This window comes from Eleutherodactylus coqui, chromosome 1, assembly GCF_035609145.1.
Source record: "Eleutherodactylus coqui strain aEleCoq1 chromosome 1, aEleCoq1.hap1, whole genome shotgun sequence".
Taxonomy (NCBI): Eukaryota; Metazoa; Chordata; class Amphibia; order Anura; family Eleutherodactylidae; genus Eleutherodactylus; species Eleutherodactylus coqui.
This window is the reverse complement of record NC_089837.1, coordinates 94,515,967-94,534,541: the sequence shown is the minus strand read 5'-3', so window position 1 is coordinate 94,534,541 and position 18,575 is coordinate 94,515,967. Positions and strand designations below refer to the sequence as shown.

The window sequence follows — 18,575 nt, the reverse complement described above, 5'->3', positions numbered from 1 at the left end:
CAGCGTATGCATTGATGACTGGCTGCCCTGCTGCCTTCGCCAGATGGTTACTTCTCACCGTCAGCCTAAGGCAGCAGGGCAGCCAATCATCAATGCAAACTGCGCTGCTAGCACCTTCGTGTTTTAACCCTATCTGGAGCTAGGGGTGTGACAGGGGCGTTCACCCTGTCAAACCCCTAGCGTCCGGTGGCGTCAAGATACACTAATACCGAATGGTGCAACCATCTAGATATCACAGCAAAGACAACTCAAAAAATGAGTTGGACCTGCCTACACTTGACTATTAGTTGTTAATTGAAGGGTATGGTCACATCATCTATACCAGCTCATGAGCAGTGTAGATTTCACTACTGGTGCACAGACTACCATCAGATATTCTGAATTTGTTTAAAAGTTATGCACCTCTTAAAAAATTGCTGCATCTTACTCCAGCATAGTTTATATCAAGGTAAGCCTAAAAAAGGCATGTCGTCTTAAATTCCCCTCAATGCATTTTATAGATAATACTTCACTACTGTATTTTAGTGTATCACACACTTGGTTTTCTCTTATATTTAGAACAAGCCAGACTGCAAACTGTTTAGTAACACTCATGGGAAAGACTTAATGTTCAAGGACTCTTCAAGGAACCTCCTAGTCCTTCCACCTAAAATGGATGCTGCCATGTACTTGGGAAAAGAGCTCACCGGTTCTATTAAAGCAATGCAAAAAGGTATGAGTTAAAGTTATTAGGTAAAAGCAATCACAGCTCATCCTGAGACCTGGTTATACAAATGCAGATATGTAATCAAACACAGTTGCCCACTCAACAGTGGTCTCTATGATCTCCTCTCTTAGGATATGTGTCATAGTAACGTTATATCATTAAGCTGTTCAGACCTCCTTAACTTGCCCTTTAAATAAGTTCGAAATCCATAGAGGTTTTTCATGTTTAACTTTGCTTTTCGACTACCTCAAATACTTCCGCTCTGAACTTGTATATTCTAGTTGTCTGTTGGTTTTCAGAACCAAGTTGATATTGAGGTATAAGTGTCTCTTGCTATGTATTGCAGAGTTACCACAACCAGGCCAAGACACAATCCGTTGGTGCACACAAAGCAAAGAGGAGAAGTCAAAATGTGACACATGGACAATTGCAAGTGAAGGAGCCGTTGAATGTGTGGAGGGTTCTAATGCTGAAGAATGCACTGCAAAGATTTTGGTAAGTAAGCCATTGTGTTTTTTTGCCTATTTAAATAATGGCCACAATAAACAAGGACTTTGACTTTGTCCAGACAGTAACTTTTTTAATCAAGAACTTTGAAGATAATTTTCCCCAAAACTATTAGCACCAGTACTTTATGAGACTTGCAGTTGAATTCCTACCTTCTAACACTGTATTGTTTTAGGTCTGTCATTCTTGGTGCTTTTCTATCCAGCTAAAAAGACTTACATGGATGAAAACCATGTGAAACAGAGACTAAAGTGGTCTCTGTCTCACATATTGAACGTTATGGTTCTAGCCTGATTTCTGTCCCTATGCAGTTTTGTGTATAGGAGACTTAAGCAAAGACAGAACTAGCCCTGGAAAGAGAAACCTCACATGAAAACAGCTTAACCAGATATCTATGCAGTGAATTTGAAGCTGTACATCGCAAAAACAAAACTTTGACCTCTAAAAAGATATATAAAGAAACCAGCACAGAATATTCACAGTTTTGTAATAAAAAAGCGTTTTGCGCTCGTAGAAAATGAAAGAAAAGTAGCTCAAATTGGTTGTCAAATCCGGTGAGAAGAAAAATCAAGACGACACTTACTCTGGAGGAGGGGGGTGTATGAAACAAGAAGCCCCCTCCTTGAAGTGTCGATTTCTCAAAGTACTCCTAGTCGCGGAAAATACTGCCCCAGGAGAGTAAAGTCTTTGTTTTTTATTATAAGACAATGCTGGCAACGCGTTTCGGTGCCAAAAGACACCTTTCTCAAGCCAATGTATTCTTCTCACCGGATTTGACAACCAATTTGAGCTACTTTTCTTTCATTTTCTACGAGCGCTAAACGTTTTTTATTACAAAACTGTGTGTTTTCTTTCCCTTGGGGTTTGTTCTCCCTGTGAGAACTCCCCAAAATTGTTTTTGCAGCTCTCCTTTTCTACAAAGGATTTGAAAATGTTAAGATGGGTAGCCTGCCTCTAATGCCTTGGTGCTATCTGAGCAGCAGTGTTTTCTAGCACAGAATATTATATCTGAAAACAACATTGATTTAAGAGAATAAACTTTTATGTTTTTGGCAATTTCTGATATGTTGTAAGGATTAGACGTAAATAGCACTACAATATGCATTCTGCAATCTCATTGGCAGCTAACTTCTGCCAATGAAAAAGACATTTATGGGGTGAATGCATTATTTATGAAGCTTCTGCAACACTTTTTCAACTCGTGCAACTGGGATCGAAAAAAAGTGGGAGAGGCTTTAAAGTTACACATAGTGCAACCTATTTATTAGCATCATTTACAAATCCGCTGCTAAGGAGCATCAAGTATAATTTTAATTCAAGGCTGAATCTATCATTTAGATGCCTGCAAGTAATTGACTTTTCTAAATGCTTTTCTTTTCTTCAGGATCGCTTTAAATTTTTGTTTTGAAAAACTTTGACACATAATATAGTTTAATCTATTCTTTTCAGAAAGGTGATGCAGATGCAGTCACGCTTGATGGAGGATACTTGTATACAGCGGGGGCATGCGGACTGGTTCCAGCGATGGGAGAGATTTATGATGGTAAAATTCTAATTGTCAATCTGGTTTGCAAATGTCAATTTACAGCATAAATCTATTACTTACAAGGTCAAAAAGTGTTTTTTTGCTGTGATTTTGTGCAAAAGCGTTAACTGACCGCAATGTGTAAAGTTACGTATAAAGAATAGGCCAAACATCTATTCTGCATATTATCATTAAGTGATATCTTGTTTTCTTTTGTAATTCCTTACAGCTGAAGAATGCAAACAATCAGGATCAACAACACCAGGTACAGATCTATCTATCTATCTATTTAATGAGTAAACGTCACTTTCATAATATAATTAGTCAAGCTCTAACTAAGGGCCCATTTACACAGAGCAATGATTGCTCCCCCCCAAAAAAAAATCAAAAATCCCTAAAAGGTGATCGTTTTAGCGATAATCGTTGCATCTAAATGTGCGCCCATCATGCACTTTTCGGGCACTGCTAACTGATCATTAAATTCAGGTCAACCTAAAAATTGTCCATCAGCCTCATCAGCAGTTCTCCAAGGGGAGTGCTGATAGCATGGTTTCCCTGTGGAGAACAAAGGATCTGAGCGCAGATAATACCCCTGGGGCTATTAACTGCATTCAGCTAAGGCTTCATTTGCACACTTAATTGGTACTTAGGTAGCTGTGTTGCTACTTAATACTTTAGGCAAAATGATCGCTCAAAGCTGTCACTTAAATTGTCGTTTGAGTGATCATCGGGCCGTGTAAATGGGTGTTTAAGGGCCTTATAGGGTTCTATTTTCAATTCTTCACATAATCGCTATCTCTAAACCCATTCACATGGTCTTGGATGCTGGGTATTTTCTTCCTACTTGTTGATGTGCCGACATAGTCACGCAAGGGTGACGTCTGCCTGCTGTTTCTGTTGGCATGATATTAAGCAGTTGACCTCAAGGGGCTGACACTGTGTTCAATATCTAAAGGCCCTAATACACATTATGCTACTTTTTTTTGAGTCCACCAATTTTGGCAGGGCCAGAGGATTCTTGAATATGTATCGGGGCCTCACAATCTCCCAAATGATGATGTCAGGGAAAAGTAGATTAGTCGCCTTCAATTTCAGAGTTTGTATCCCCTGGAGATAAGCCACCACCAGAGTTGTTTGGCTGCAGCCTTATTTCCTGTGTATGGGGAAAATGGGAGAAATAACTGTTGGTGTATGGGAATGTGCAAAAGACAGGGTGCCACTAGCCTTTCTGCTGCCTGAGGCGAATAGTGTCTATGGAGAAAAATTGAAGCTCTAAATATAATGTTAGCCACGACTAAGATATTAAATAATTAGAAATGAATTTAGAGTTTATTTTAACCCCTTAACGACCTCCCCATCGGGAAACTACGTCCTGCTGTTGCAGGACGTGTATGGAGGGAGGTAGCGGCGCTATCTCCCTCCATACAGTGCGGGTATCAGCTGTTTATTACAGCTGACACCCGCAGGCAATAGCTGCGCTCGGCATTTAAATCCCCCGAACGCTGTTCGGGGGTCCCGCACGGCCCCCCCGCGGTGAGCTCGGGGGATCCGTGCAGGTGTCATGGCAGCCGGGGGCTTAATGAATGGCCCCAGGGCTGCCTTAGCAGACTGCCTATTGAGCCATCCACACAAGGTGGCTTAAAAGACTGCCTTTAAAAAAGCAGTATGATGTAATGCTATAGCATTATGTCATACTGCAGGAGTGATCAAAGCATCGCATGTTAAAGTCCCCCAGGGGGACTTCAAAGTAAAGTAAAAAAAATAATCAATAAAGTTTTTTTAATTGTTAAAAAAAAAAAGTTATAAAAGTTTAAATCACCCCCCTTTTGCCATATCTATTATTAAAAAATCAAAACCAGAAAATAAAAATATGTATTTAATATCGCCGCGTCCGTAAAAGTCCGAACTATCAAAGTAGTGCATTATTTTTCCCGCACGTTGAACGTCGTCTGCAAAAAAAAATAAAGAACGCCAGAAATACACTTTTTTAGTTACCCTGTCTCCCAGAAAAAACGCAATAAAAAGTGATGAAAAAGTTATATGTATTCCAAATTGATACTATCGGACACTTCAGGACATCCCGCAAAAAATGAGCCCTCGCTCAACTACATCGATGAAAAAATTAAAAAGTTATCGCGCGCACAAAATGACCGCAGAAAATAATTGAAAAAAATTAAATATCTTAAAAAAATTAAAAGTACTACAGCAAAAACAATACTATATAAGTTTGGTATCGTAGCAATCGTACTGACCCATAGAATAAAAATATCAGGTCGTTTTTGTTGCAATTTGTGTGCTGTAGAAACAGGACGCACCGAAAGATGGTGGAATGTCGTTTTTTTTCCATTTCTCTCCGCTAAGAATTTTTTCAAAGTTTTTCAGTAAATTATATGGTACAATAAATAGTGCCATTGAAAAATACAACTCATCCCGCAAAAAACAAGCCCACATACAGCGACGTCAATAGATAAATTAAGGAACCACGATTTTTTAAAAGGGAGTAGGAAAAAGCAAAAATGGAAAAAAGCAAAAAAGCTCCGTCACTAAGGGGTTAAAGGTGTTGTCCAGCTTTAAACTATTCATGGCCTCTCCCTGGAAAAGGTCATCAGTAGTAGATTGATTGAGTCCAACACACAAGACTGTCACTATCACTTGCTTGCTGGTCCTGTGTGATTATGCACTGAACTGATTTCTGCAGGAATCAGACAGCTCCTTACAGGCTTAGTATTACAGGCAAAGTTCCCATCACTTCAAGGCTCAGTCACACAGGCGTTTGTAACGGGCATTTTTCCACACATCAAAAAATTTGCAATAGATAGAACCAATGCTTTTCTATAGCAGAGGTCACATGTGCGAATTTTACATGTGGAAAAACGCCTGCGGCGAAAATGATAGACAGCTGGTTCGCAGAACGCATGTAACTGCATTCTGCGGCAAACCGGTGTTCTGTGTAAGTGAAACAGCGCCGACCCCATTGAGAACATATAGTGAAGGTCGCAATCCACTGTCACAGCTGTGGCAGAGAAGAGGGATGTTCTCCCATTAAATTCAATGAAGCCAGCAATACAGCCGGCTTCTTTGAAAGCAATGGGCTGCCGGCAAGCGCTGCAGTGATTTTCGGGAAAGGGCTTCAAATATAAGCCCTTCCCTGAAAATCAATCCAAAAATGTGTTAAAAAAAAAAAAAAAATCTGATTGGGCGCTGGCTGAGCGCAGGGACCAATCAGAGGCAGCTCTCATTCAATAGCTCTCATTCAATTTTAAATCCCCGCCTGCTGAATACTACTCAGAGCAGTGCAGGAGAAGCCCTGGCAGTTGCAGAGAGATGAGTATACATTTTTTCTTATTTTTTACACATTTTTGGATTGATTTTCAGGGAAGGGCTTGTATTTGATGCCCTTCCCCAAAAATCACTGCAGGACTTGCTAGCAGCCCCTTGCTTTCAATGGAGCCGGCTGTATTGCCGCCTCCATTGAATTCAATGGGAGAACATTGCTCTCCTAAGCCACAGCTGTGACAGCTGGGGCAGAGGATTTCCTCATCTCCGCGGGGAGTCCCATTTTGCACTAGACACTGTGACAATGCTGTCACAATGTCCATTGACAATGGGACTCCCCGCGGAGATGAAGAAATCCTCTGCCAAAGCTGTAGCAGAGGATCGTGATGTTCTCTGTATGTCAATGGGGCCGCTGCAGCTGCCGCTGGCCCCATTGACCGAAGGTGAGACCCCTGGATGTGACAGCATCCAGGGGTTTCACATCCAAGGAATCCCCTGCTGCAGCTGTCACAGCCGCAGCAGGGGATAGCGGTCAGCGCTCTTTTTGAGTGGATAAATGCTGCTAGCAGCGTTTTTTCTGCCGTGACGCCCACTTTGGTCACGTGAATTTTTGAACGCATAACTGATGTGTTCAAAAATTTGTGCATCAAAAAGCCTGTGTGACTGAGACCTCAAAGGGTACTTAACCTGTAATACCCGTCTGAGTCACTGTAGTGGGAACGGAGCTGTCTGTTTCTTGCAAAAGTCAGATCAGTGCACAAGCACACAAACAGTTGATCAGCAGGAATCCCAGGCATGGGAACCCCATCAATCTACTCTGTTGGTGATCAAAGAAGTTGATCAAAAATGGTGATCAAAGAAGGACATGCATTCACTTTAGGATCTGGATGGCTATTATGTTCTGCTTTAATGTTGCAAGAAGAAGAAATTCAGTCCATAGTATTGTTGTCCATGTCATTTTTAGTATATAAAAACATCACCCTTGTTCTCTTTCCAAAGGCACATATTATGCTGTTGCCATCATCAAGGCAACCGACACAAGCACCAGATGGGATGATCTTAGCGGCAAGAAAACATGTCACACAGCCGTTGGACGCACCGCTGGATGGAATATACCTGTTGGTCTTCTTAGTAAAAAAATAGGCCATTGTGATATGTGTAAGTATCCTACCTAGGAAAACTTAACAGTGGGTGCTGATCTGAAATAATAGATGAATGGGCAAATAAAAAAAGGAAGGATATGTGTTATCCAATGTGTTATTGTACATAGTTTTCCTATTCTCTGAATGTTTTTAGGTTCGGCTTTCTATGACTACATCCAGAGATATGCATAGTATAGCATGGACTACTCTGATAAGCCAACCAAGATCAGTACTTCATATTGTGATATGTATTTCCTCTTCTTTGTTATGTCTCTTGTCTGCACAAGAATATGTTTAGTGAAGATCACAAATGTCATATAGTATACTTGGGCTGATTTCACATCAGCATTTGGGGGTTCCGTTTCCTGCTCCATTTGAGGAACAGGAAAGTGGAATTTCCATGCCGAATGGATTTGTCATATGATGGAACCAAAAAGCACCAAACAGACTCCATTGACATTAATGATGTCCATTTGGTCTCTATTCAGCTATCCAGCATTTTACTAGACTGCATGCAGGACTTTTTCTTCTAGCATTTTGTGCCGGATTTGCGAATATCTAGTATTGACTATTGTTTTATTCTATATCCATGTAAATTAAGAAGAGGAAAACAATACAATTATATGACGCAGTGACATCAATTAACGAGCATCCAGGGATTCATTGCAATATAAATCCTTTATTTTCCTGGACATAGCCATGACAAGTGGAAATAAAACACCAATTCTTTACATTGCTGTCCGAACTTCAGCTGAACGAAAAAAAAGTGTGCAACAGAAAAACAAAAATTAGTAAAAAATAAATAAATTTAGGATGCCTGTGATATTAATAAGCGCATGAACAATTTACAGATGATCCTTATAAGACCTTATTCATATGGCTTACTATGGGTCAGATCCATGTCAGATTTTTCTGATCTCGATCTGCCATTTATAGGGGTTGTCCGGTTACCATTTGCAATTTTAATGTCAGGTGCAGATGTGTAAAAGTAATAATTGTAGCAGTACTTACCTGTCCTTAGCCCCAGCGATCCAGCATTACAGCCCTGTAGGTTTCCTGGTTTCTGTTGACAGCGGAAGTCAATTGACCGCTGTCTGCCAAGTAGAGGATGCAGCATCACTGCCCATCTTCCTGGCATCATCGCCCATCTTCTGGGCGTCAGGATGCCAGGAGTTTGGAACAATGATACTGCGGCCTCTGATTGGCAGCCAGTAGTCACCTGTCTTCTGTTTTAAACAGAGACCATGAGAACTGCAGAGCTGCAATGCTGGAAGTGAGGATGGGTAAGTGCTGCTGTGTTGTTGTTTTTTTAACACATCTGTACCTGGTTATAAAATTTAAAATTGCACCTGGACAATCCATGGCAAATATCCAAAGATGAACCTTGGAGTTCTGCTGCTGATTTACAAGCAGATCCGCATACAGAAATAGCCCCTGTGAAGCAAATCCATGTGGGACCATCAAACAAAGTTTCAATATGGATGACCTATGGAAAATGCATCAAAAATTGATATGGATTGCAAAATACACACACGGAAAAATACACAATACTTTATGAACTATGGCATGAATGTCCATAACAGTCAGTTGCATGCTAAAATTGGTTGGTTTCTGAAGCAGATTTTGGCATGGAATCAGCACTGAATATACTTTATGTTAACGGGGTCTAACAGGACAAGCAGATGAATTCTATATGTATGCATGGGGTGACAAGGTCAGCTTGGCAACCATAGACTATGTTTAGCTAGATTGTCATTGGCTTTCCAAGGCTTATGGGGCCTGTCATCTTCTCAGATTTGCATGGTACCCATAAAAAGCGAACACCAACTGATGTTTTTTTTTCCCAAAGGTAGCAAATGTTCAAAAACTTAAAATAAATGTATGCTCCTTGGGTTTATCTCCCGCTTTCCACTACCACTACTCCATTCTCTCCCCACCGGGCTATGTGTACATGACTGCAGCAGTGAAGTGCTGATATACAGATATGTCCACTGCAGTCAATCACTGGCCTTAGCAGTCCCTGTGGTACGCAGATTTCCACAGAAGGGTTGGGAGGTCACTTTATAGTCTATTCTGCCAATAGAGCAAAAAATGTGACCTCCCCACCCTTCTGGGGAAATCTGGACTGATCTACAAAGCTGAATGTGACCTTGGCATGATCATACATGGCAAAATGCAATGTATGCAGTCAGTTAAAATTAACAGATTTACGAGATTAGGTACGGAGGTCACATTTTTTTGTGGACTTTTAGAGTTCTTTAGTTGATAGGATGAGTAGCTGAGATTAGTGCATGCATAGAACTGGCCTCATAGTAAATAAAGTTGCTGTGTGGACATTATCAGTAGAGATTACCTTATGTGTTGTGACCTGATAGAACATTTCTGCATCCAGTTCATGTTGCTCTACCTTTTACAGCAACTTACTTTAAAGAGAGCTGTGCCCCTGGTTCTGATGTTAACTCTAACCTCTGCAAACTGTGTGCTGGTGATCCAAGTAGAGCACTGGACAACACAAAGTGTTCTGATAATAACAGAGAATTGTACTATGGCTACACTGGAGCATTCAGGTAGGAGTAATAATACTCTTTCTTAAAGCGTACCTAACTTTTCAGGTGACCTCTAAGAATAAGTTGCAATATGTGTACATAAGGAATAACATTATTTCTGAACATTGTATGGCTTGTATCCTGTATCTCTCCATTTCTCCATCTGCAGGGTTCACATCTGATTTTCAGTTCTCTTAGAACTGGTGGGAGGAGTCTTAGCTTTTATATTGTCTTCTATACATTGTGCACAAAGAACTGCAGAATCTGCTCTCTAAGTCCGCCTGCAGACGGGCGGGTCGGATCCGGCGGTGAGAATTCTCGCTGCGGGACCCGACCCGAGCGCCTGCAGGGACCAGCGCATACTCACCCGTGCACGCCGGATCCGGCTGTTTGATGTGCCGGCTTGCCGGGCAGCTGGCGCATGCGCAGACCGGAGCCGGTGGCGGGTAAGTGACATTTCTGTGCGGGGCTCGCAGAAATAGAGCATTCCGCAATTTGTTTGCCGCGCAATATTTCGCGCGGCCAAATCGCGGCCGTCTGCATAGGATTGCGGTTGTTAACGCAATCCTATGCAGGCTTTCAGCAGCGGAATTTCCGCTCGTGTGCAGGGGGCCTAACTGTCTGCAATGCACACAGAGAGGCATAGTATCATCATATGTAGGGCAGTGTACAGCAGTATAGAGCCGTGGAGATGTGCATACACAACTATAAATAACACTGACAACCTCCAAGTATGAGACTGTGTGAGTCTTATCTTCTCTCCTCCCCTATACTCTCATATACGTCAACGAACAGGATGCCTCATCCACATCCTACACTTCCTGTTCTTTTGTCCTACCATGTTCAGTAACAGAGATAACATCCATTGACAGCAGGCAATGGACAGCAAGTAAGGATGAAGGGAGACCCCTGGTAGCAAGCACTTTAGAGGGATTTTTCAGCACAAAAGTGTCCTTTAAGGTCGAATGCCCACGGACAGATTATCACTGCGGAATTCACAGTCATACACCTGCCGTGAATTCCGCAGCAATGTCCGCCCATAGACATCATGTGTTAAACGATTCTCCCCTGCCCATGCAGGGGAAAAAAATCACAGCATGTTCAATTTTGTGCATGTATCGTCCCGCGATACTTCTGCTGTGAGCACTGCCCAGCCCAGTGCCAACGCGTCATGCCCCGCACTGTGCTTGCATGCCGGCTGAGACACTGGCCACGGATCTGGACAGGTGAGTATAGGGTCTCTGGGGGGCACCAGGTATGATTCTGCTGTGATATTTCACAGTCAGAATCTGACCCGGCCGTGGGCATGAGGCTTAGTAATTCAAATAAATTGCAGTTTTGCTAGTTATCACATTGGCTATCATGTAAGCACAAGTTGTTTGCAAAGTTAGTGACTTCACATCAAATAAGTGGCCATCCATGTAAAGTGTGGGAACCTCTCTTATGGAGTGACGCTCCATTCTTACTTATAGAGAAGAAGGTTCCTAAACCTGGATCTCCCGTATGAGAATCATGTGTTCTATTTTGGCACATGGACAAGGATTGTCATTGTGTGACATCCCCTTTAACAGCTGATGGAAAGATATCCATTGTGTTTGCCTACTTTTGTGGTCAAATCTTCTTTAAAATAGTCTTTTGATGTGCTACTTAAATTTGCCAGATCAAGTTGTATCTCAGACTTTACAGATTCTTTAACTGACTTAAAAATGTTGCAAATTCCCATGCTACTTACATTGTGACATGTCAGAAGATGATTTGGTGGTGGATCTTTATAAATCTTTTGTCATTTTTTTATATTGTTAAAAAAAGTTAAAATCTCATTGTAAAAGATTTACAGTAATAAACATGTTTCTTACTTTTTGAAAGGTGCCTATGTGAGAAAGGAGAGGTTGCTTTTGTTAAGCACACAACTATCTCTGAGGTCATGAACGGTAAGTATTTCCTGCTATACTCCACATTTTGTACACAGATTGTCATCACCTTTAGCAGACCCTATTATCAGCGCAGCAGTGATTGGCTGCAGTGGTCACTAATTTGGTGAAAAATGTCACTGTTGCACTGGAGACATGCTCATATACACATGTGAATGCTGCAGCCAATCACTGGCTTCAGTAGACTTAAAGGGGTTGTCCCGAGGCAGCAAGTGGGTCTATACACTTCTGCATGGCCATAATAATGCACTTTGTAATGTACATTGTGCATTAATTATGAGCCATACAGAAGTTATAAAAAGTTTTATACTTACCTGCTCCGTTGCTGGCGTCCTCGTCTCCATGGTGCCGACTAATTTTCGCCCTCCGATGGCCAAATTAGCCGCGCTTGCGCAGTCCGGGTCTTCTTCTTTTCTGAATGGGGCTCCGTGTAGCTCCGCCCCGTCACGTGCCGATTCCAGCCAATCAGGAGGCTGGAATCGGCAATGGACCGCACAGAAGCCCTGCGGTCCATGAAGACAGAGGATCCCGGCGGCCATCTTCAGCAGGTGAGTATGAAGACGCCGGACCGCCGGGATTCAGGTAAGCGCTGTGCGGGTGGTTTTCTTAACCCCTGCATCGGGGTTGTCTCGTGCCGAACGGGGGGGGGGGGGGGGGGTTTAAAAAAAAAAAAAAACCGTTTCGGCGCGGGACAACCCCTTTAAGCTGTGTACTGCTAAGGATAGTGATTGGCTGTAGCGGTCATGTGTGTGTACAAACAGCCAATCAATAAGTAAGATTAGCCTGGATGGCCTAAGTCATATGAGAAATATAATAGCACACCACATCCTGATATAAAGTGCATAAATATGGAAGGAATCAATATATTGCACACTACTAGAGATGAGCGAGTATACTCGCTAAGGGCAACTACTCGAGCGAGCATTGTCCTTAGCGAGTACCTGCCCGCTCGGAAGAAAAGATTCGGGTGCCGGCGGGGGGCAACAGAGGGGAGATCTCTCTCTCCCTCTCTCCCCCCTGCTCCCCCTGCTCACTCCCACAACTCACCGCTCACCCGCGCCGCCACCCAAATCTTTTCTTCCGAGCAGGCAGGTACTCGCTAAGGACAATACTCGCTCGAGTAATTGCCTTTAGCGAGTATACTCGCTCATCTCTACACACTGCCCAAGTGTAAAAAATCTTATTAAAAAATCTATGTACTGCTCATGAATTAGATAGTAGTCCTTCAGAAAAGATTCCAAACCACAAAGTTGCTAGTATTCATGTCAAAGTTCTTTTAGCAAGTTACCCATCCAAAATGTGCCAAAATGCAACCATCACACGGTAGCTGTTAGGAGGAAACCCCCATGCATATTGCTGCTCTATGGCAGCTTCATCAGGGAGACAGAATGTCACTGCTGCGGCCAAGTAAGTGAAGACCATCAGGGAGGACAGCAGCAGTGGCGATCAGAGCAGTGAGTATAGCTTAAATTATTTTTACCATTTCCTGCGCTCGGTCAAATTTTACTATAACTTGAGCAACCCCTTAATACCTGGATGAGGTCACTTTCTGTTTAGCAAAATGTGCAATAACACTCAGCTAATCAACACTAGAGATGAGCGAGTATACTCGCTAAAGGCAATTGCTCGAGCGACCATTGCCTTTAGCGAGTACCTGCCCGCTCGAGACGAAAGGTTCGGGTGCCGGCGCAGGGGAGCGGTGAGTAGCGGCAGTCAGCAGGAGGGGGGGGGGGGGGGGGAGGGAGATCTCCCCTCCGTTCCGCCCCGCTCTCCCCCGCAGCTCCCTGCCCACCGCCGGCACCCGAACCTTTTGTCTCGAGCGGTCAGGTACTCGCTAAAGGCAATGGTCACTCAAGCAATTGCCTTTAGCGAGTATACTCGCTCATCTTTAATCAGCACCCTTTTAATGTAAGTGGCTTTTACTGTTCTCTAAAGACTGGGGCCCGCTCTGATTCTGTCCACTAATTCTATATGCATTCATCCAATCAATGTGACTTTGTAAAAGAATATCCAACCAGCAAGTCTTTTTTAATGATTTCTCGTCTTTATAGATAATCCTGACTGGCTAAAGGGCAAGACAGAGCATGACTTCCGTCTATTGTGCAAAGATGGCACTGTCAAGCCCGTAAATGAATATGAAAATTGTCACCTTGCTCAGGTTCCCGCTCATGCGGTTGTTACTGTGCCAGGCAGAAAAGAAGTGGTTGTAAGAGTTGTTGAACAGCAGCAGGTAAGATAGAGGCTTGAAGAGGTTTCCCAGGTCTTAATCTTTCCTGCATAAATGACTATAAAATGAAAAAAAGTTACCTACATGTATGTCTTCTGTCCGGGTTGTGCCTCTGCTACCTCCCATGCAAACACCAAGTATAATGTGAACATCTTGTCTTTTCCATGCATACACCAAAGAAAACTTTGACATCTTCATGACATACACATTGCACATCTTTCATAAGAAGCCTGTTATAAAATGGTATAATGCAATACCATAGTATTACATTATACTGTATAAGTGATCAAATAATGGTTAACTCAGAAAAAAAAAAATACTCAGACACTGGCAGAAATGCAGTTTTTTGGTCACTACTAGAGATGAGCGAACACCAAAATGTTCGGGTGTTCGTTATTCGGAACGAACTTCCCGTGATGCTCGAGGGTTCGTTTCGAACAACGAACCCCATTGAAGTCAATGGGCGACCAGAACATTTTTGTATTTCGCCGATGCTCGCTAAGGTTTTCATGTGTGAAAATCTGGGCAATTCAGGAAAGTGATGGGAATGACACAGTGACGGATAGGGCAGGCGAGGGGCTACATGGTGGGCTGCATCTCAAGTTCACAGGTCCCACTATTAAGCCACAATAGCGGCAAGAGTGCCCCCCCCCCCCCCACCCACTGTCAGCATAAAGATCGTCCTCCTCTGGCACAGCTGTAACAGCTGTAGCAGAGAAGAACGATGTTTGCCCATTGAATTCAATGGAACCGGCAATACAGCCGACTCCACTGAATGCAATGGGCTGCCGGCGATCGCAGGATGAATGGTCGGAAAGGGGTTAAATATATAACCCCTTTCCTGCAATTCATCCAGAAATGTGTTACACTAAAAATATATACCGGCGTATAAGGCGACGGGGCGTATAAGACGACCCCCCAACTGTCACCTTATACGCCGGTAATACAGTGGAGCAAAGAATAAAAAGCATTACTTACGTTTTTAGATGATCTGCGGTGCTCCTGCAGGCTGTCACTCCCTCCTAATCCACGGCAGACAAGCTTTCTCTATGAAAGGCTTTAAATCCCTGCCTCCAGAAAGACACGTGCCTTCAGCCAATCACAGCCAATGACAATGATGTCATTGAATGGCTGTGATTGGCTGTGTTTCTGGAGGCGGGGATTTCAAGCCTTGAAATCCCCGCCTCCAGAAACACAGCCAATCACAGCCATTCAATGACATCATTGTCATTGGCTGTGATTGGCTGAAGGCACATGTGCTTCTGGAGGCAGGGATTTAAAGTCTTTCGTGGAGAAAGCAATACTCTGCCGTGGACCAGGAGGGAGTGACAGCCTGCAGGAGCGCCGCAGATCATCTAAAAACGTAAGTAATGCTTTTTATTCTTTGCTCCACTGTATTACCGGCGTATAAGGTGACAGTTGGGGGGTCGTCTTATACGCCCCGTCGCCTTATACGCCGGTATATATTTTTAGTGTAACACATTTCTGGATGAATTGCAGGAAAGGGGTTATATATTTAACCCCTTTCCGACCATTCATCCTGCGATCGCCGGCAGCCCATTGCATTCAGTGGAGTCGGCTGTATTGCCGGTTCCATTGAATTCAATGGGCAAACATCGTTCTTCTCTGCTACAGCTGTTACAGCTGTGCCAGAGAAGAAGGATTTGTCTTCTATATGTTCTCAATGGGGTCAGCGCTGCTGCCGCTGGCCCCATTGAGCGCATATAGAATGCATCCATAGCGAGCAGCGGGAGGGGCAGATTTCAATACTCGGGTGACACCTTATCTCCCCAGCCACTCACAGCAGGGGGGTGGTATAGGGCTTAAACGTTGCAGGGGGAAGTTGTAATGCCTTCCCTGTCTTTATATTGGCCAAAAAAAAGCGCTAACGTCTCAGGGAAGGAAGTGAAAGTAACCAGAACACCGCATGGTGTTCGTTACGAATAACGAACATCCCGAACACCCTAATATTCGCACGAATATCAAGCTCGGACGAACGCGTTCGCTCATCTCTAGTCACTACGTCTCATAGAAGAACTTGGAAAAAAAAGCAATCAAAAAGTCATGTATAACCCAAAATTGAACCAATACAAACTACAGATACGCCCCGCAAGAAACAAACCCTCACACAGCTCCATTGATGAGAAAATAAAAAAGTTATGAGGTTCAAAAGATGGCAACAGAAAGCAATCACCGTATATTCCGGCGTATAAGGTGACTGGGCGTATAAGACGACCCCCCCCCCCCAACTGTCGCCTTATATGCCGGAAATACGGTGTGAAAAAAAAAACAGTACCTCCCTTTGGCGTTCTACGATAATCTGCGGCGCTGCTGCAGGCTGTCGCTCCCTCCTCGTCTCCGACAGAGCATTGCTGTCTGGATGCGGCGCTTGAAATCTCCAGAAAGCTAATGCTGTGATTGGTTAATTTATTCAATGACATCATTGAATGGCTGTGATTGGCTGACGCTGCGTGCGTTAGCCGCAGAACGCCATGGGAGGGGAGTACTTTTTTTTTTTTTTTTTGGCCACCCTTTTTTTGTATACCCTGGTGTATAAGACAACCCCTGACTGCAGAGAAGATTTTTGGGGGTTAAAAGGTCATCTTATACGCCAGCATATATGGTACTATTTTTTTTTTTTAAGAGTATTTTATTTTTTTAAGTATTGCTATATAAAAAAGGCTCTATAAATGTTGTATCGCTGTAATCATACTAACTCAGAATAAATATGTTATTTTCACTGCACTAAGAACACCGAAAAAATACACCTCGCAAATGCAGCAATAGCATTTTTTCCCCATTTTACTACACTTCAATTCATCCTTCCGCAAAAAACAAGGCCTCGTGTGTATGCGTCACCGGAAAAATAAGGTTTTTGTTTTTGGAGTGAGAATACGAGATCTGCAGAATGTAACCAGGACACAAGAGCATCAATGACCCTTAGTCATGAAAAGGGTTAATTATACTCACCTGAGCATTTCATCTCCTATGCATTGATACCAGCAGCGGTCTTCTACACCCTTTCCTTCAGGTTTCGTCTAGAATTCATCCCTAAGGCCGCCTGCAGACGGCCGGGTCGGATCCGGCAATGAGAATTCTCGCTGCGGGACCCGACCCGAGCGCCTGCAGAGAGCAGCGTGTACTCACCAGCGCCCCGTATCTCCGGATCTTTCATGTGCCGGCTGCCGGGCAGCCGGCGCATGCGTAGACCGGAGCGGGCGGCGGGTGAGTGACATTTCTGTGCGGGGCTCGAACATGCCGCAGTTTGTTTGCCACGCGAGATTTCACGCGGCCAAACTGCGGACGTCTGCATAGGATTGCGTTTGTTAACGCAATCCTATGCAGGCTTCCAGCGGTGGAATTTCCGCCCGTCTGCAGGTGGCCTAAGTGAGAGAACCATAATTGGCAGCAACTAGACATGCATACCAAATGTATCAAAAATTGTAAAACACACAACCTCAGTAATTGAGTACAATACATTGCTTCCGCTTTCCCAAAATTACTCCTGCACATGAAGCTCTTGTCCCATTTCTATCTTTACAATTCATGAGATAGACATACAAATGCTCGGTTCATTAGAAGAAAGAACAGGCCATGGCTAATTCACATTTGCTTCACATTGGTGTAACCAATTAAGGTTCATATTGAATCACAACAAGCAAGGATCTTGAAAACCATATAGGAATACAACATTTAACGTGACGAATAAGCAGTATTTCCTTAACTCCTTCAGGACGTGGCCCCTTTTTTCCCTTCTGTTTTTTCCTCCCCAGAGTTAAAAAATCATAACTCTTTTATCTATCCATCAATGTAGATGTCTGAAGGCTTGTCTTTTAGTGCAGGTGTCCCACGGGGATGGATCCCGCAGGCTTCTTTTGAAACCTATGGAAGCCGTCCGGATCCGCGGCACACCTGCAGCTGAATTCCTGTTCTCTGGCGTGGGAGAGCAGGAGTTAAAAAAAAAAAAGTGCACGGCGCGTGCGCGCGGCACGCTACAGGCATGCCGAGCACAACCGCCGGGCCAAAGAAAGAAGATCCGGCTGCGACGGAGGGAAGATCCACAGTGTCCAGACAGGTAAGTAAATCTTCTTTTTAGGCCTAATGTCCGCAGGAAAAGAGGGACCCGCTGCGGGATTCTGCATGAAGAATCCACAGCGGGCCTGATTTTCCCCGTGGACACGAGGCCTAAGTGGAGTGAAATGGAAAACAAAGCGCAATTCTGTCATTTTTAGGGAGGACTTGTTTCTACGGTGTACACGCTGCAATAATGACATGATTATTCTATGGGTCGGTACCATTACTACGAATTTTTAAAAATTTTGCCGACATGGTTGGGTGAAGGCTGTTTTTTGCAGGACGTCCTTTCTATTGGTAGCATTTTGTTTTATATATCACTTTTTGATCGCTTTAGATTATATTTTTTCTTGGGAGATGGGGTGATCAGAAAAGTGCAATTCTGAATGAAGTTATCTAATTTTTTTTTTCTGATGACGTTCACCGCTGACACATCTGACACTAGCAGTGTATAAAGAGGGTGTGACCCTGATGCCCCTCCATACAAACCCCAAACCTCTATGATGTAACTATACATAATGAAGAGTTAAAAGGTTAAACAATAATACCCCATTAATCTTTACATGGAAGTTCCAAACTTTTATTTCCCATTTTACCATTCTTTTTACTATTATATACAGTGTGTTCGCTACCTTACAGTA

General features: G+C 43.4%; 1 protein-coding gene across 1 annotated transcript in view; it reads left to right on the top strand.

Annotated features, from left to right (window-relative positions):
* LOC136622672 (serotransferrin-like) overlaps positions 1 to 18,575 on the top strand; it is a 32,209-nt gene that overhangs the window by 12,510 nt on the left and 1,124 nt on the right. The window contains exons 8-15 of the mRNA XM_066598115.1: positions 559 to 712; positions 1,053 to 1,201; positions 2,663 to 2,756; positions 2,968 to 3,003; positions 7,014 to 7,172; positions 9,573 to 9,723; positions 11,569 to 11,633; positions 13,685 to 13,863. Coding sequence (XP_066454212.1) covers positions 559 to 712; positions 1,053 to 1,201; positions 2,663 to 2,756; positions 2,968 to 3,003; positions 7,014 to 7,172; positions 9,573 to 9,723; positions 11,569 to 11,633; positions 13,685 to 13,863 — 987 coding nt within the window. The remainder of the gene's footprint in view (positions 1 to 558; positions 713 to 1,052; positions 1,202 to 2,662; positions 2,757 to 2,967; positions 3,004 to 7,013; positions 7,173 to 9,572; positions 9,724 to 11,568; positions 11,634 to 13,684; positions 13,864 to 18,575) is intronic.